The following is a 19,715-nucleotide window of genomic DNA, read 5'->3' as shown; positions in this document are numbered from 1 at the left end:
GTCCCTGGAGGATGAGATGAGTGATCTCAGAGCCCTGAACTCACTTTCATGCTGGCAGCAAGACTGCCTCCCCAGGTTCCAGAGCACATTTAGGACTGTGATTTGCTGGTTGCCATCTGGCCTCCAGTAAGACCAGTGCCCTTAGAGGATACCACAAAAACATATCAGAAACACTGCTTCAGGAAGTAAATAAGTATAAGAATGAAGATGGGAAAAGAGAAAGCGTTAAGATATATGTTAGAACATGAAATAATTATGACCAACGGACAGATAGCTATCCCGGTTTATTCTTTTTGAAAGTTTAACTCAACGTTAAAATTGCAGTGATTTCTGATTTAAACTCCTATGTGGATGAAAACATTTTCATGGATTTTTAACTTTAAAGAAAAAATAGTTATTGAATTTATTTTCCTTATTAATTCTGTGTGATCTTGATCTCCGGTGGCCTCGACTTGCAGCAGCTTGAAGCAGGGTTTCCGTTCCCAGCCAAAGATTAAGATCAGGTCACAACAGTGAGAAAGTTGAATCCTAACCACTAGACCAGCAGTCAGTGACAAGGCCCTGGCCCTTCGGCTTTACAGAAAAGAATTCCCCACAAAGATCAAAAGTAGTGAAACAGGTAAGGTGTTTACTAGGAAGAAAGAGTTCTGTATGTCTGGATAGTCACATGGCAAACTCAGAGAAAGTCTCACCCTCAGATAGTTTAAATCGCTTATATGGGGGAGTTCTCCTGAGTTTCCTTTGGCAAATCATTTTGATTTGCCTGGTTCAGGGTCTGTATTTGGTGTATCCCAAGGTCAACCTGTGTGAGCGCCTGCATCTCTCAACCAGGATGGATTCTGGCGAAGAAGCCTGTGGGTAGACTTAGCATCACCCTTCTTTGGACCTCCAAGGAGCTTGCTAGGTGGGAAGGCTTCCTTGACTTCAAGAATGAGAGATATGTGGTCTCTTACCTTTTATCTGGGAAGGGCCCAGTCCTCTCTTGATTGCCCTGCCATGGGTTTTGGAGTATCTGTCTAAGTGGAATCTATTCAAATTGTTTTCCTCAGTGGTGGGGATAGGGATCTACCTCTTGCCTCAATGCCATTTCCATTCTGCTCACGTTCTTCACAAATGAAGTCTAGATGGAAATAAAATAAAAGTAACTTTATATAATCTGACATGAAGGCAAGTCATTCCAGAGGGCAGCCAGGGTAAAAATAAGAACTTAAGTCAAGCACAAAGTTTTGTGCCTACAATGGAGAACACAGGCAAACTAGTTCTTCAAGAGAGAGCGACCCACTTGGAGTTCACCCAGGTAAGAAGTATTACAATTTAAAATCCAATTTCCCTTTTTTACAACTGCTTGAGCTGTGTCGGTATGAATCAGCTTTAGCTGAACTACACTGAATTTTCCTTGAGCATGGGGTGGGTAAGAGTAAATACAATTACAAAAATACCAAAATGATACACTTCCCTTCAAATTAACTTTAGAAATTAAAGATGTTATTTTTTTCAAAAAACAATAGTATTTGTTGCTACAAAATATCGATGAGACTGTGTTTATATTATTTTAAATTTCTGCACATATATTATCAAAAGAGCATATATTATCGATATATTGATTGAACATACATTATCAAAAGATTCACTGATTTCCAGCACCAACTGCTGCCAACCCCCTGCTCAGTCATTTCTCTTCTTCTTGTGTAATTACTGCTTCACTGGAGTATAAATGATTTCTTTCATATTTTTTTAATCCAATGAGACATTGCATGTTTTAAAGCAATTATTGTGAATGCTATTTAGATTTTCTAAGCACTGGACAGTGATTTATCTTTTATGCTAATTACTCCCTGTGAAAATTCACCAAGAACAAGAGCTAAGACTCTCTGAAGGGCCTGAGTAGTTTGATTTTCATTGGCCCAGGGACTACTCACACTATAGGGATTTGGAGAGCATCTTTTCATCAGCTCAGGACATTTCACACATGAGGCCTCGTGAGTCCCAGTGATCTCACAAATCATCAGATAGTAGTGAAAGCAAGGCTGATGTTAAGAAAGTTCTGTCTTCAGATACCTGCCAGGTTACCCTTAGGATGTCTATGCATTTAGAAAGAATTTTTGAAATATAAATTTCACAGAGCATTCACCACCATTCCTGGTGCTTATCAGTCCTGGTGATTGCTGGTGCTTTCCTATTTGGAGCATAACAGTACCTGATTTTTCTGTACAGTTCCTATATGAGTACAGTGGTGTGGTAACTGTCTTTTGAAAATGTCGCCAAAGGTTATTACTATCACATTTGCTTTTGTTAACAAACCTGGGTCACCCAATGTTCATATTTTTATTGCTTTATAATGGTAGATTATAGAATCAAAAGGAAAGAAGATGAATTTATAAGTTAGTTTCTATCTTCTCCAAGTTATTAAGAAGTAACATTGCTTGCCATTTACTATTTGTAAAGTGTAATGTGCTTTACATGTCATGAGTATCTCAAAACTGTTAGTCATTCTTTGACATAACATTTCATCATTTCTAAAATGGACATCTGGGGTTTTATTGTACCTTGTGAGACATATTTTCAAATAAATGGCAGGCTTTTAATCTTTATTTTTATGAATTATAAAGGACTTCCTTGGCGGTGAGCAGTGGGAGGACCAGAGCTCTGTCTCTCTGCTCTTTGTGCTCACCTCCAAAACACTTACGTGCCTACTTTCTGCTCACCCCTTTGGCTCCGTGATGAGACACGGGAAGGGGTCTGTTAGTAAACACATGGCTCTGTCTACTCTGCATTCTTGCATGATGGTGCTGTCTCTCTGCCTTACTCTGCTTCACTAATGAATATACAGATGATGATGTTAGAGATGGGTTTCACTTTATGAACTTCATACAATGCTGCAGAGAAGTATTCCCCTAATCCCGAAACTGCCCTCTGAAATATTATTCATATTTTTTAGAGAAATGAAATTCTGGCTTATAGGTGGCAAATGAGTTGTCTGAGTTCATTTAGCTGTGAATGGCAACACAAGGCCTTACACTCAGGATTTCTGCTCCCTCCTCTGCATTACAACTGCCTTGACCTGTTATTAATTTATAGCAAGCTGTATTCACTTACGGAAATATGATTTTTGCAATCAGTTCAGTGCAGTTCAGTTCAGTCGCTCAGTCGTGTCCGATTGTTTGTGACCCCATGAACCGCAGCATGCCAGGCCTCCCTGTCCATCTTGAACTGCCGCAGTCCACCCAAACACATGTCCATTGAGTTGGTGATGCCATCCAGTCACCTCATCCTCTGTCGTCCCCTTCTCCTCCTGCCCTCAATCTTTCCCAACATCAGGATCTTTTCCAGTGAGTCAGCTCTTCGCATGAGGTGGCCAAAGTATTGGAGTTTCAGCTTCAGCATCAGTCCTTCCAATGAACCCCCAGGACTGATATCCTTTAGGATGAACTGGTTGGATCTCCTTGCAGTCCATGGGACTCTCAAGAGTCTTCTCCAACACCACAGTTCAAGAGCATCAATTCTTTGGCGCTTAGCCTTCCTTATAGTCCAACTCTCACATCCATACGTGACCACTGGAAAAACCATAGCCTTGACTAGACGGACCTTTGTTGGCAAAGTAATGTCTCTGCTTTTTAATATGCTGTCTAGGTTGGTCATAACTTTCCTTCCAAGGAGTAAGCGTTTTTTAATTTCATGCCTGCAGTCACCATCTGCAGTGATTTTGGAGCCCCCCAAAATAAAAACTGTTTCCTTATTTATTTGCCATGAAGTGACGGGACTGGATGCCATGATCTTAGTTTTCTGACTGTTGGGCTTTTTTTTTTTTTTTCATTTATTTTTATTAGTTGGAGGCTAATTACTTTACAATATTGTAGTGGTTTTTGCCATACATTGACATGAATCAGCCATGGATTTACATGTGTTCCCCATCCTGATCCCCGCTCCCACCTCCCTCCCCATCCCATCCCTTTGGGTCTTCCCAGTGCACCAGCCCTGACCACTTGTCTCATGCATCCATGAATGTTGCGCTTTAAGCCAACTTTTTCACTCTCCTCTTTCACTTTCATCAAGATGCTCTTGATTCCAGCTTGTGCTTCTTCCAGCCCAGGGTTTCTCATGATGTACTCTGCATATAAGTTAAATAAGCAGGGTGACAATATACAGCCTTGATGTACTCCTTTTCCTATTTAGAACCAGTCTGTTGGTCCATGTCCAGTTCTAACTTTTGCTTCCTGACCTGCATACAGGTTTCTCAAGAGGCAGATCAGGTGGTCTGGTATTCCCATCTCTTTCAGAATTTTACACAGTTTATTGTGATCCACACAGTCAAAGGCTTTGGCATAGTCAGTAAAGGAGAAATAGATGTTTTTCCGGAACTCTCTTGCTTTTTCGATGATCCAGCAGATATTGGCAATTTGATCTCTGGTTCCTCTGTCTTCTCTAAAACCAGCCTGAACATCTGGAATTCATGGTTCATGTATTGCTGAAGCCTAGCTTGGAGAATTTTGAGCATTACTTTACTAGCATGTAAGATGAGTGCAACTGTGTGGTAGTTTGAGCATTCTTTGGCATTGCCTTCCTTTGGGATTGGAATGAAAACTGACCTTTTCCAGTCCTGTGGCCACTGCTGAGTTTTCCAAATTTGCTGGCATATTGAGAGCAGCACTTTATAACTCAACTGGAATTCCATCACCTCCACTAGCTTTGTTCCTAGTATTGCTTCCTAAGGCCCACTTGACTTCACATTCCAGGATGTCTGGCTCTAGGTGAGTGATCACAGCATCGTGATTATCTGGGTCATGAAGGTCTTTTTTGTACAATTCTTCTGTGTATTCTTGCCACCTTTTCTTAATCTCTTCTGTTTGTTAGGTCCATACCATTTCTGTCCTTTATTGAGCCCATCTTTGCATGAAATGTTCCCTTGGTATCTCTAATATTCTTGAAGAGATAAGATTTTTGCAATATTCAATATGAATTTCTTGGGTTTTTTTTTGTGTGTGTTATTTTATGGCTTTCAAAACAACAACAGCCACAACAACAAAAAACAACTAAGTCCTGTCTGGCTGGAGCTGCTGCCTTTAATCTTTCTAAAGACCCTCTGCAGGATGGAGGCCCTCAGAGTAAGGTGCTGGCCAACCAGCAAGGAAGTTGGGGGATCTTCCTCCCAGGAGGTAATGGCTTCCTGCCAGAAAACACTCCAGGGAACACTGAGTTAGGAGATTCCTTGAAAAGGTGTCAGCTCTTTTTCCTCTGCCCCCAGAGGGGAGTTCACAAAGACTTTTATTCTTTGTCTCCTTAGAGTCAGCTACTTTGAGACCCTGTTTGCATCCCTGTGGCCAGAGCTGAGCGTATATAAAGGGACCGAGAGCAGATGGGTACCCAATCCAGAAGGAAAACAAGCATTAAGACTGTTGTTATTTACGTGCCCAGTGATTTATTAGTCTAAAAAATCTAACAGCAACAACAAAATAATCCTGAAGGATGATAAATCAAAAAACATTAAGTTCAGAAAGCCAAACTTGTCAGGCTTAGGAGAGAGAAGTTCTAAGAGCTAAGGAGTTTGGGACATTGCCCTTAGATTCTATTTCTGACTCTGTGCCCTTGGCAAGATACCCATCACCTATCCGCCTATCCTATTCTTGTCTCTAAGGAGAAGGTAGTGCTGGGCCTTCCTGTGAGGGATTCTATTAACTAGAAACATAATCAGATCCTTCTCTATAGCAGTAAGTGATGTTAAAAATTGGAATCCCTACAGAAGCAGGGAAATGAAGTCCAAAAGAAAAAGAAAAGTTTTGGGAGCTAAATTTAGGTTGGGTATTTAAATGAAATTCCAGGACTGGGAACAGAGCTGGTCATACAGTAGGCCCTGGGTGATGGGGTGATAGGTGGGTGAACTGACGGGAAGTCAGACCTTCCTCAATGGTGGTGGACCTGGGAGCAAAGAAGCTGTGGTTCAGTCCTGATCCCCACTAACACACGTCACAGAGAGTGACTTATAACCTCAGTTTCTTCCTGTGTAAAACAGAGGCTACACTCGTAGGGTTAGGAGGACTAAGTGAGAAAATGCTTATTAATTCAGTGCCTAGCACAGAGGAAGTACAAGATTCTGTGATCCAGTCTTCCGCTACAAAGTCTTCTGAGGAAGAGGATCTCCAGAGGTAAAAAGTCTGCGGATAGGAAACCCCTCAGCTTTCGGGCTTCTGCGGGACTCCGCCCTTTGGCCGGAGAACGGAGAACCAACCGAAGCTCTTTCTCTTGGGACCCGCGGCGGGATACAGGGCCTGAAGGTGAAGCCTGAAAGTTAGGTAGGCTCTGCGAGCCCGGATTCCAGCTTTCTTTATGCAGAAACCCCGTGGAATCGTGGTCTGCCCCACTGGGAGACACGGACGCCGGCCTGAGTGGATGCTGTGACTGTCTTTTGACTTTGCTCTTTCCTTGGGAAGGTAGAAAGAAACAGCGAGGCGAGTGTTGATAGTTCTTTGACATCATTATTTTGTCCTGGAAGGCCAGCATGCTTTCACAATCCCCCCACCAGACCGGGCGACCAGTTCTGAATGCATTTAAGGCGTTTGCACGAAACTTGTTGAATGTAGCGACCTTTCCTACAACTGGGAAACTAGGAGTCTCTCTAGCAAGTCGGATTTTCCCCTTTACGAATGAATGACCGCTTCTGGTTTAGGAAGGAAGATGTTCTGATGTTAGGGGCCTTTCCTTCTAATAGCAATTGTGTTTCCTTAGTTTGACTGATTTAGGGAGGCAGGCTTACTTATATGCGACTCTGAGAATGCTGACTACTGCAGTTGTAAGGAAAGTTTTGTTCAGCCAACAAGAGCTCATTCTCTCAGCGGAAAAGCAGCCTAGTCCTCGCTGACGCCTCCCTGCTCGACAGATCTGAAGAGACTTCAAACATGGACACATGAAGACGTTTCATTTTCTCCTACAGGTTCCCGGAGCCGAATTCCCGGCAGGCAGGGAAGGCCGAGAGGGCAGGTCTGGGGCAGTTACATTGAGAAAAATAAATTTATTCAACAGCATAACACTCTGGCTTAAAAATAGGGACTTAATCCAGGCAAAAATAACGTCCCAGAAACTATGGACACTCTCTCACCATTCATTGCCCAAGACAGCAGAGCGCCTACATCTTGAGCAACGTAGTCGGCTTCATGCTTCATATTACTCTCATATCTCTTTCTCTCTTTTTCTTTCATTAAGTGACTCCCTTTTCAGAGGCGGCGGTCCAAAAATTAACTTTACTGGGAAAGAGAAAAATCAAATGCAAATCGGCTTGGCGCTGCCTGACTCACAAAACGCCCCGGGGATGCGACTATGTCTGTAGGTGATTTCTCCTTAATTCCCCCCCAACCCCCTCTCTGAAAGAGTGAAACTGCCTGCCCTGAGGCAGTTCTCCTTGCTTTTGTCTCCAGCAAATTCGCCGGGTGCAGACTGTCGTAGCGTTTTAAGTCGGGTTAGTGACCACTAGAGACGGAAATCGCTAATTACCAAGTCCCTTTTGATCTCCCCGGGCCGCTTGGCTCTTGACTCTGGAGGCCCAGGTATCCGTGCTTTCCCAAAACTGGACCAGAGCAGCGAGACCAGAGCCGGGTCTGCAGTTAACGTGTATGCCAAGGTCTGGATCGGACTGCTAAAAATGTCCACAGACATCCCAGAGTTGCAGACCTCGGGAGCTGGTGTGCTGCTGGACGTAAACTAGCGCCTGTGTGTCCAGGAGTTTGATTAAACTACCCGCTGATCGCACTTTTCTTTAAATTTGAGGCTAAGAATGAGGAAATAATATCTTAAAATTTCCTCATACACTGCCTCTCCCGTCTTACCCCACCTTCCTTTTTCGATTTTTTTTCTTTTTTTTTTTTTTGTGGGAAATGGAATTTTCTTCTTCTTGCTGGGACTAAAATGTGATTCGAAATCTTTTGTGAAATGAACAAAAGTCACCAGCAGCCGGACGTCTGGGGCAGAGCGCTGACGGCAGAGAGTGAGCGAGTGCGAAGGCTGGGCCTCAGAGGATAATAAGGAGCCGGCTTCATCCCCGTCTGGTCTCCATTCCACTCCGTGTTCCAGGTAAGACGGGTGTCCCTTCATCCATCACCCGCCGGGAGCGCCCTCACCCAGGCGGGCGGAGAATTTGCTAGCTGACAGAACCTGTTAGCTCCGTACGGGGCGGCTTTGTGGAGCCAACCGAGGCGCCCTCATCGTGGCCTTTGTCCCAGGAATTTACGTGTTTACATAATGCGTGAGCACGGAACTCGGCGATGGGTCGAGTATGGAGCCTGGCGCTGACTCGGCGATGGCTCCGCGTATGGAGCCTGGCGCTGACTCGGCGACCGCGGCGCCCTGGAGCGCGTGCGCCCCAGAACCGCCCCGCTGTGCGCGGCCCCGGGCGCTCAAGCCAGGAGGGCACCGCCCCTTGCTCGGTCGCCTCCGGGGGGCTGCGCTGTAAGAGGCGAAGTTTCGGTCAGTGAACCGAAGAAGCAGGATCCGTGTGGCTCTGAAGCTGGAAAAATTAATTCGGTTTTCCAGGAGAATGTTGGGCGCTTCGTCGTTTTACTTGTTGACCGTTGGGAACCGTGCGCTCAACGGTCCCTGGCGCCACGGAACGCGGAGGCGCCTCGGGTTCCGATCACTCGCGGGGTCGCTTCCCAACCGCGCGCCGCTTCCCATCCGCGCGCCAGCGGACAGCGAGGGTCATTCGGGGCATTTAAAGGGGAGAAGAGTGCGCGGTGTGCAGGACCACTGCTCTACGTAGTTTGGGAAGGAATCTGGAGGCTTTCGAGGCGCGCACACTTCTCAGAGTAAATTTAGATATTTTAGGAAGCCGACGTCTCCGAGTATCCAACCTTTTGGCGAGAGGTGGCTCTACTCAGAAATCTCGCCCAAGGAGACTCTCCACCAAAAACGTCCCAGAGGTACCCAGAGCACGCCCCAATCTAGCAGGCGCAAGATCTCTTTCGCGGCTTCTACTTTCCAAAGCCGGCCGCTGAGAGGCGGGAAGTGCTAAGGTCTGGATCTCAAAGAGGAGGCCTGCCCTGAAAGGGGTCGCAGAGGGAGGGCAGAACCTTGAAGCCCAGAAGCGGCCCGCCCTTTCCAAGGGGCCTGCCGGCCGGCACCGCCCCTGCCGCCAGCCCCAATCAGCGCTCTCGCCGGGTCTGTGATGGCGTCCGGCCCCGCCCCCTCGACGGCGATAAAAGCCTCGGCAAAGGCTCCGTTGCTAGCACCGCGCGCGGCTCTGCGCCCCGGCCCGACCTCCAGGTGCGCTTCCTATACATAGCCTCCAGCTTGGCGGGCAGGTCCCGCTGTCCCAGCGGTCAGCCGCGGCCAGCTCCGCATCCTCTTCAGTCCCCCGTGGGGTGCGGCCAAGCCAAGCCGATCTCCAGGCTTCTCGCCTTCTCCTTTTTCTCTCCCTCCCTCCTCCGCAGGCGACGTGCCCCGCGGCACTGGCCGGCCGGCCTGCCGGTGAGCGGCGGCGCAGCGCACCTAGCCGGGCTCCGCGCGGCCCGTCCCGGAGAAACGGCGGTGCCCCAGCCACAAAACTCCCTTTTCCCTAACAGGATGAAGAACCCAATGCTGGAGGCGGTGTCGCTCGTGCTGGAGAAGCTGCTCTTCATCTCCAACTTCAAGTTCTTCAGTTCGGGCGCCCCGGGGGAAGACAAGGCTGGGAACACTTTATATGAGATCAACTCTTTTCTCCGCGGCGACGTGCTGGAGGTGCCTCGGACACACCTGACGCACTATGGCATCTACCTGGGCGACAACCGTGTCGCCCACATGATGCCCGATATCCTGTTGGCCCTGACTGACGACAGAGGGCTCACGCAGAAGGTGGTCTCCAACAAGCGTCTCATCCTAGGCGTCATTTGCAGGGTGGCCAGCATCCGCGTGGACACCGTGGAGGACTTCGCCTACGGAGCCGAGATCCTGGTCAATCACCTGGACAGGTCCCTCAAGAAGAAGGCGCTGCTCAACGAAGAGGTGGCGCAGAGGGCAGAGAAGCTGCTGGGCATAACTCCCTACAGCCTGCTCTGGAACAACTGCGAGCATTTCGTCACCTACTGCAGGTTCGGCACCGCGATTAGCCCCCAGGCCGACAAGGTACCACGTGTGACCGACTCCCCGGTGGGCTCGGTGGGAACACCTCCTCCCATCCCTAAACTTTCCTCTCCCCTGGGAGCAGGGATTGAGTTCTAGATTTAGTAACGAACCTTCTGGTGTTCCTCGGGAAAGCGAAGTAAAGAAATAAATGGCAATGTGCCTTGCAGGATGTCTCGAAATGCACGGAGAAAGAATGTGGCAATGCCGTTCCGCTGCCAGCGACGCCAGAGAGCTGCCCAGTTATTGCCGCAGGAGTCATCAGGGGGTCCACCCAGCATAGTTGAAATGACAAGGGCAGGTGACTGGGAGGGTCACACAAAACCTGTCGCCTTATGCTTGCAACTTTACCCAAGAATTGGCAGTTGGAAGGAAGGTGTCCAGAGTTTATATTTAATCTATAACACTGTCTAGTACAAATTGTTGTGCCTTTAAAACAAGGAAGCATGCCCGTTTTCCCTATGAGCTGCAGAGAGAGAATTCTCTTTGCTTAATATAAACTACCAAAATATCCATTAGGAAGCCCTCCCTGGTAGGTTTTTTACTCCTGTGGCTGAGCTTGAGGGAAATCTTCTCCTTGGTATTCTGCATTTCTTTTATGCTGGCTTTAATCTCCATTTAGACTTCCCCATTGTTAAGCATCCTATATCCACTAGCCCCACAGTTGGGTTGGAGTGTTTCAGAGTTCCCCAGAGATTAAAACAATTGGTTTTCCAGAAGAGTCATTAAATGTTGGAAGGTAATTTTATGGGTACTTTAAAAAGGGGGGGGGGGGACTGTTAGAATTTAAGATGATTAAATTAGCTACAAAGCCAAAGGAAAAAATAGTGGATTTTTTTATTGCCTTTTGAAACCTTTTAACTTATAAAAATCACATTTTAAGCCTGCAATTTCATTTGCAATTGGAAGTCTTAACCTTCTCTGCAGTTGCTAAAGAGGTGCTGTTACTGTGCATCCTTCACAATGAAAATCTGGGCAATCACATAATACATTTCATTTATACTCTTCATGTTTAGATATGTTGGGACCAAAAGAATCTAAGTCCATGTAACCAGTATTTTATTTTTCCACATCTTAATTTTTTGACCCACATGGGAAAATCTTTCCTCTTTCACAGAGCATGAAAGTATAGTGCTTGTTTACATCCATATATGAAACTCCTTACAGAATATTTATAAAGCCATAACAGACTCAATCTAGGAATTCTAAGTGAAATAAAAATACAGTTAAAGCACTGTGCAGTGATTCAAGAATCACAGCATCAGTCCAGGACTGTTTAGAAATGAGCTTCACCACATTTACAAACACTGGCTCCAAAAGTGTTCAAAAGGAAACATGTCAGATTTACTTACGACCCAAGCAAGTCATTTCTCTAAGGAAAAACAGTATTTCCCTCCCATAATTAGGAGTTACCCTTTCATGGAACACATATAACACTGTATTGTATATTTCTACAAAAAAATAGTACAAGTGCTTTTTTAAGGTAGTAAAATATTTAATCTGCATAAATAACTAGTTGGAACAGTTTTTCCTCTTTGGAAACTTTTAAAGGTTTTATAGAAGTAGAGAAGTGCTTTAATTGCTGTTGCTGCATAGTACCTCTTGTGAAACTGAGTTTTTGTCTTCACTGTGAATGGTCTAACAAACAATTTGGCCACACAGTAGATTTCCTAGGGGAAAAAAAAAATCCCCTTCCCAAATTTTCCAATTCTAAGGACTGTTTTTGAACATGCTCTGAGAGAAGTAGGTCATTAGTTCTGAAGGAGGACTGGCTTTTATTTTCTAGAAACATGAGGACTGCCTTGCTTCTGGGACTGGTGATTGAATTCTCCACATATACAACTGTTATCAGATTAACGTGAGAGTTACACAGTTGTCTTACTTAAATTTGTATTTATAAAATCTCTCAAGAGCACTTTCCCTCGTGAAAACACTACAGTTAATCATGTGAAAGTGAACTGGAAGAGAATCTTTTTTTTTTCACTTTGGCAGTGATGCTTTTTTTTTTTTTTTAAACAAGCTTAGAAAATGTAGAATTAAACCATTTTATAATAATTTCAGTATTTCATAAACTATAAAGCCCTTTAATTAGTAACTATTATTATTTCTTATGCTTTTCTTTTCTTTGCTGGTATTGCTTTGCATTGCCAAAATGAATACATGTACCCCTTTTAATTTGCAGGGATTTGTTGCTCAAAGGTGCCCCTACAGGCTTCTTAATCTAGAACTAGAGGGCATTTCCTACCATAGAGCAACACCAGAGGTGCCTCCTGGACAGGACATTAGAAATGTGATGATCCTCTTATGGGGGAAAGAAAGTCCACAATGATTCTATGTTGGTCTTAATTAAATATTATTGGGAAAAAAGATTAAAGAAGAATGACTATATCAAGACAGTATTCATATTTATCTAAATGTATGTGTGTGTATGTTTTTAGTTGTGTCCAACTCTTTGTGACCCCATAGATTGTAGCTCTCCAGGCTCCTCCTCTGTCCATGGAATTTTCCAGGAAAGACTACTGGAGTGGGTTGCCGACCCAGGGATTGAACACATGTCTCCTACACCTCCTGCATTGGCAGGAGGAGTCTTTACTGCTGTGCCACCTGGGAAGCCCACCTAAATGTGTATCTCCCCATTATTTGCCAAACAGTTTTTCTTACTATCCTGAAAACTTCATTCAGTTTGATCCTCATCACTTTAAAATTACGTATTTGTTACTCAGTATCTTGTTAGCTTAGCAGAAAGAGGCAAATCATGTGTTTGACACACAAAAAGAATGATATATGGATAACCAACTGGAAATTTTATATTTGTTGAGATACTGTATAAAAGTACTGACAGACAGCCTTGCAGTGAAGGTGGTGTGTTAAAATATATTGGACTTGTTTCTGCAATGCAGGAGACCTGGGTTTGATCCCTGGGTCAGGAAGATACCCACTCCAGTATTCTTGTCTGGAGAATTCCATGGACAGAGGAACCCGTGGGCTACAGTCTATGGGGTTGAAAAGAGCTGGACATGACTGAGCGACTAACACTTTCACTTTCATTCTATCCATTAAGAATTTGGAAATGTGGCTGTCCAGAACTACATAGGCAATTCTAGGAGACCCTAAAAGCATATACAGTGCCATCTAGAAAATGAGCTTAAAGCCAAGTGCTTAGTCGTTCAGTTGTGTCCCCAGCTTTTTGTGACCCCATGGACTGTAGCCCATCAGGCTTCTCTGTGCATGGGATTTTCAGGTGAGAATACTGGAGTGGGTTGCCATTTTCTTCTCTAGGGGATCTTCCCAACCCAGGAATCAAACCGGGATCTACTGCATTGCAGGTAGATTCTTCACTAGCTGAGCACAAGTAGGAAACTCTTATAAAAATGGAGCAATTAATTGCTAAATTCTGCCCCAACAGTGATGAGGTAGAGATAACTGTCAAGATCTAGCAGTGAAAATAATCATTGTAATACCTTACATTTATACAGCATGCAGACGAATGCAGAGTACTTTTGCAAAATAGATCTCATTTGATCCTCACAACAACCTCAATATTTGCATGGAGGAGAAGAAGATAGTCTGGACAGGTTAAATGATTAAGAGTGACCCAGGCAATATTTCTGAGAAAAATTAGTTTCTCATAAAAAAATACACATCTTAGAAGAATGCATTCCTCAGCAGGTAAAGATCTCGTTTATGTTTATCTCCAGCAGCCAATTTTCAATTTCAATTGATCTGACTTTATTTTGGCAGGGAATGGGATAGGACAATAAAATTAGACTTTTGATGTCTTTAGATTTTGTGGCTTATCAGAAATTTATCATCAGAAATATTGCCAGATTTTAGAATGGTGAGTTGTAGGAATCAAATTCACCAATTATGATGGGCTAAATTCTATTCGCTCAAGATCATTTTACTTTTGAATATGTTATTGTTACCAAGAGGCAGTTTAATGTTGTTTTTAACCTTTAATCCTGAATAACTTTTATGTGGTTATATTCTCTGTAGTTTTCTGTAAATGTTCTGCATTTACAAAGGCAAGAGCCTGAAGTATTATTTCAGCCACTATGGGATGTGGAATCAGGAAACCGAACTGTTAACAACTTAAATTCTTTCCTAAGTTGTGAGAGAAATTCTAGTTCTTCTGGTGACAGGAAATAGCTGGAAAAGTTGTGCTCTACTGTTTGGTATATATGATTCTTCTTGGGTTTAGCCTTTTCTAATATTCTTAAATTTTATTTTCCAGTTTTGTGAGAATGTGAAGATAATTATTCGTGATCAGAGAAGTGTCCTTGCTTCGGCAGTCTTGGGATTGGCGTCTATAGTCTGTCTGGGCTTGGCATCATATACTACTCTTCCTGCAATTTTTATTCCATTCTGCTTGTGGATGGCTGGCTAACTTCATACTCCTGTGTCAGTGTATGCATTCTGTGTATAGAAATGTTTATATTTATATAGCACAAATCAGTATAAGCATTGTCGAGAAAAATCTGACCTACAATAATGTGTGCTGGATAAAAGTGTGATTGAGGATCACGCCAAGTGCTTACCGTGTAAGCCCAAGAATGGAGGATTTCTGAATCTTCCCAGGCAGTTCCGTTTCCAGGCACTGAGAATCCTGGAGCGTGATGGCCTGCACTAGGATTCACCACAAGAAAGCCAACCTGTGAGGTGATGGCCACAGGAGGTCGTGTGTTATGTGCTTTTCTCCTATGATCATTGCTCTTCTCTGTTAAGCCTGAATTAGAAGATTGGAAAATTTATTGAATGAGACCACTAAATACTGTAAATTTATGCTGTTTCATTGAAAATTTTATGTTAAACTAAAATGATTTCCCTTGTTCAGATGAAAGCATGTTTGATGATTGGCCAAAAAAAATCACATTTTCTTTGTGTATTATATATAATTTCCAATAAGTCAAGAATAATTTGATTTCTTGAAACAATATGGGCAAAATTAAGGTTTAATGATAAAATAACTGACCAGAACTATAGAAATCTGTTTTCCTGCAGAAATAGCTAATAATACTATAGTTTTGATTTGGCTTTACTTAATAGGAAGCCTGGCATTCATTTTTTTTCCCTTTTGTGTGTCACTGTAGTTACTTTGAACCACTCTGAGAGGAAAATGAACATAGGATTGAAGTAAGTTGGGTACTTGGAGAGTGATGTGCCAGTTAAATACAGAGATGTATGGAGCACATGTACTCAGACTGATGTCCTGAGACTGAGTACAGGTATTCCGACATGTACTCAGACTAACAAATTGTCAGTTCTTTATTGTCATAACAGTGTAGTTAGTATAGAGCATTGGTGGAGGTGAACATAAGAGCACAGTCAATCCATTTTTTTGCATCTGTAGTGTAACTTGCATGTATGTCATTGGATGGTTTAATTTTAAAGCACTTACTAATGCACTGTATAATTTTTAAAAGCCCTGGCATTTGTCTTCTAGTTAGGTTTCTTCATTTCATTACCAAGTCAGTATAGTTTACATCCTTAAAAGAATGATGCTTCAGCAATATATAAAAACCCAAGCAAGTAAGACTAAGGGAAATAGCTGTTAGAAGTCATTTTTAAGTGTCTTAATACTACCAAGCATATAAGTTGATTACACAGAGGCTGTTTTAATGTCAGAGTTGAGATGCCCCAATGTTAAAGCCAGCGTGCAAGTACTTTTGCAGAATTACCAAATTCTAAAAACTAAGCTACAAGCCTATAAACTATCAAGAATCAGAAAATAATGAGTCACATAGAGAGTGGTATGAGGGTTGGTAACTCAGTGATCCAATCAGAACAAATTTAAGAGTAGATTTTAGTATATTTGATGTTTTATCACCACTAATTTACCAACAACAAATTCAGTTAGAGTTTAATAATAAATAAACTTTGTATTTAATCATTTAAATGTGTTGAATACTTAAAACATGAAATGACAACACCACAGAATGAAGTGTTCTATGAGCCTGTACCAAACACTTAAAGTTATTCTAAGTGTGTATACATAAAAACAACCACTGTGAGAACTCCATTGTATTAGTGGTTTTCTCTTACTGTATATTACTTATATAGCAATTGTTTATAAATAAACTCATTTAAACATATGGTGTGCTCATGAATAATTTACACCTTTCTTCAGACTTTAGTATTGTAGGTCACAAAAACAATCACTGTGTATTGTTAAATCTGTGTTCAAAGATCATGATCTCTCATTAAAAGCTAAGGGAAGTATTTGAGGTTGAAATTAAGCTAATTAGTCTTGACTCACTTCATATCCTTAAAGCAAGATTCAATTCATCTTTCATTTATGTGCTCATTATGTGCCAAACATTGACCTGTTACAATTTCATGGCCTAGAATTCATGTTTGTTAACTACCTGTATTAGAGTATACACAGTGCTTTGGGAAAACAAATAGAAGAACTCTTCCTGAAGGATCAGAGGAATCTGTGTGAGGGAGGCAGTGCCAGCATCAGGCAGAGAAATAGAAAGAGGGGATCTCATCATACTGACGTGTCCTGTTACTTGTGGGAAAAGGGAATGGGAAGGAAGGTTTTATTCCCTGGAGCTTGTTGACCTTCTTAGGAGAAAATCAGAGTTTTTATTTTGTTGTGCTCAGTTTGGTTGTTTAACAAGGAAGAAAAAGAAGCATATAATCCTTGATTGTGATTATGGAAGAAACCCTGAGCCATTAATGTCTCTAGTGAATTCCTCTGGGCTTCATTAGGTAAAATTCATCCTTATAATCCTGCAAATTTTTACTCTAACTTGTGAAATGATAATCCAGTAGTGTACGATGCAGTTTTTGGTTGCTTATTTTGTTCTTTGCCATACCTAGCTAAAGGTTGAACAGGACTAGCCAGCGCTAAGATGAAACAATGCAAGTGCCGGGTGCTCTGCAAGTGCTGAGGGTGAAAAGATGAGCAGGATGTGGGCCTTCTCCTCAAAGCTGATGGCCCATGTGCACAGAAGGACACAGTGAGGCTTTCTGCAATGAAGCTGACGGAAGGCGCAGAAAAAGCAGCGGTTCACTTTCACTGATACAGCCAAAACTCTACGGACTGTACTGAGACTTGAAAAATGGGAGTGTTGTCCAAAAGCACAAATTTTACACATTGGGGACAGCATGAGCAAAGGCATGAGAACTGCCCCCACCATGCCTGGCTCAAAAGAGTGAGGTACTTTCTTATTCTGTGACTGAAAGCCAAAAACTGCGTGTGGGCATTTGGGCAAGTGCAAGAGGCCAGAGCAGAGCAGAGGTGATGAGGGGCGACGCTGGGAGAGAGTGACTGGGTGGAGCAAGTCTTGTGTAGACCAAGTTTAGACTTTATGAACAGGCAATAGAGACTTGGGGTTCAGAGGGACAACTCCCAAAAGCATGTAGGTAAATGGAGGCGTGGGGCAAGACAACAAGGGACTAGTTACGATAACTAGTTATGAGTTAGGAGACTAGTTATTGTCCCCGATCTCTAAAATAATGGCCTGTTATTGTAAGGGTGGAGAACAAATGTGTCAAGGAAATGTCAGCGGACTTTAACCAAATTCTGACTCATGAGTAATTCCTGGTGGAGTGTCTGGGAAGAATCATGCATCCTTCCTTCCTGCCAGAAGGCTGGTTCCTGAAAAATAAATGTGATGACTGTGATGTGATGAAATGTGATTAAATTATACATTTCAGATCTTTGTTCTGCTAAATGTGTTCCTTGTTGAGAACAAGCAAATAAGTATGGATTTGTTGTTTAAAAAATATTTTTTTAGAATAGAGATATATTTCATATTTTTCCATTTTCTATTTCATAATATTACTGTCAAGTATCAAAAATATTTTCCAGCAATATCAAAGTTATGCCAAAGGCAAAAGGCTTTTATTATAGATGAGAAGTCTATGAGAAATGATGGTTGCTAATCTTCTATTTTTATATAATCTATTTAGAGAGTTTTATCTAACTGGATATGTCAGCTCAACTAATTTTACATTTGGTATACATGCATGTTCAATAAAATCAGATTTTCATACTGTCCCCTCTTGTCTTTGAATTTGAAATGCATGAAAGTAAATAACAAACTTTCTTGAACATGGTAGCCTGAAAGTTTCTGCCTCTCAAAGCTTCCTTTACTGAACATAGTTTTATATATTTGAAATTAAAACATCTTGTGAATCTTCCTTCAGATTTATATAATCTATGTTATCTACATCTTAAAGCCTACCTTGACTATGCAGAAAAGGGTCCTGTGTAATATGAAATAACGAATCCCCTCTCCACTCCACAAAATCAACACAAACAAACAAGCAGAGTCACAGACATGAACTCTAGAATCCAACGTGTGATGTATAACTACCAAGGCAGTTGCGGCTTTACATCGGCCACAGGTGCAGTGAGGATGAGGTGTCAGTAGAAGCAAGTCCCAGCCCAGTCCTGAAATGAATTCATGGCATAGCAAGGACCACAGAAGTTACTGGGCTGAACCGTTAAACATCTGACCACATTTCAGAGGTGGAAAATCAGGTAGAGGTTGAGATACTTTGTGATTATGCAAAAAACTTAGAGCCAGATCCAAAGCTTGACTCTAACTTTCTTTCCATTGTATCATAGCAGGTCACTGAGGCTTCCCATAAACAGGACAAGCTTTCCTTCAATGAATGTATTAACTTCTTGCAGACCTTCTACGTACTCTGTACACAGGGCTATATAGGAATGCACTAGTTAGAATCTTAGTCCTAGTTCCTCAGTCTAAGGAGAGAGAATGAAAATTCAACAGATTTCAAAACAATGATAATTTTGTACAGGTCAGGGAACAGACAGACAAGACCTGTCTACTGGAGGCAGTGAAAGAAAGGGAGGGTGGCAAAGAAGTCTTCATTGACCTTTTAACTGAGCAGTAAGACTACAAACATTTAAAGTGACAACTCCCTTTTCCTGGCCATTGCAGGCACCCAGAGCAGTAAATACAAAGGCACAGAGTCATGAGACTCCCCTGCAGTTGGATTGCTGCTAGTTATTAAGAATAATCACCTGCATTCACATGGCTGCTTTGAGAGAAAGGTGCCCAGTGCTATTACAAAGACCTCACAGTTCTTTTGAGGAAGAACAGCTCTGCTCAGGTGCTTCTAGAGACAAAAGAGCCAAGATCCTGGAGGGCTTTACACTGTAAAAGTCCTGAATGGGAAGGAAGTGTTTCCTAAACTTTCCAAGTCCCTCTGGTGAGTCTAAGTAGGCAATTTTGTGAAACACATGATGAATGGGGGTGGAATTAGATTGTGAGGAAAAGAAACCATTTTATGGAAAGATTTATTTAAGGTAGATGGAGAAGGGGGAAGAACAGGGATCTCCTCCAACAGATGAGTGGCCCCTTGTCCTGTCAGCTCACAGCTGCTCCCAAGTCCCAGCAGCGATCCTCCTGACCCTGGATACTGTCCTCATATTTCTTCCCATGGAGCTTCTAGCTGGTACTCCCAGGGCTGCTGAGCTGCTGTTCCCAATGCTGAGAGCGTCACTGTGTCTGCTGCCTCACGGCTTCCCTCAACTCCTTTCCTCTGTTTCGCTTCCGTTGCACTCTCCTGGGTAAAGTCTCTCACTGAAAACTGCCAAAGGATCTAATTAGACTGACTATTGATGGTGCAATGTTGGTGTATTGGTACTCACA

The 19,715-nt window shown here is 42.9% G+C and overlaps 1 protein-coding gene across 6 annotated transcripts in view; it reads left to right on the top strand.

Moving 5' to 3' along the window:
• The window catches only part of LRAT (lecithin retinol acyltransferase), a 154,333-nt gene extending 138,158 nt beyond the window's left edge, over positions 1-16,175 (top strand). For 2 of the 6 annotated variants that reach the window (XM_043484021.1, XM_043484039.1), the window contains 3 exons: positions 7,929-8,058; positions 9,546-10,052; positions 10,254-11,902. In XM_043484021.1, coding sequence (XP_043339956.1) covers positions 9,547-10,052; positions 10,254-10,497 — 750 coding nt within the window. In that variant the 5' untranslated portion in view covers positions 7,929-8,058; position 9,546 and the 3' untranslated portion in view covers positions 10,498-11,902. Of the gene's footprint in view, positions 1-7,838; positions 8,059-9,142; positions 9,247-9,545; positions 10,087-10,253; positions 11,903-14,317 lie in introns of those variants that run through there. The other 4 variants (XM_043484030.1, XM_043484005.1, XM_043483995.1 and 1 more) reach the window with 4 other exon arrangements.
• The last annotated feature ends 3,540 nt before the right edge of the window (positions 16,176-19,715 follow it).

Source organism: Cervus canadensis, chromosome 1 (assembly GCF_019320065.1).
Source record: "Cervus canadensis isolate Bull #8, Minnesota chromosome 1, ASM1932006v1, whole genome shotgun sequence".
In the NCBI taxonomy this organism is placed as follows: domain Eukaryota; kingdom Metazoa; phylum Chordata; class Mammalia; order Artiodactyla; family Cervidae; genus Cervus; species Cervus canadensis.
This window is presented reverse-complemented; position numbering and strand designations above follow the sequence as displayed.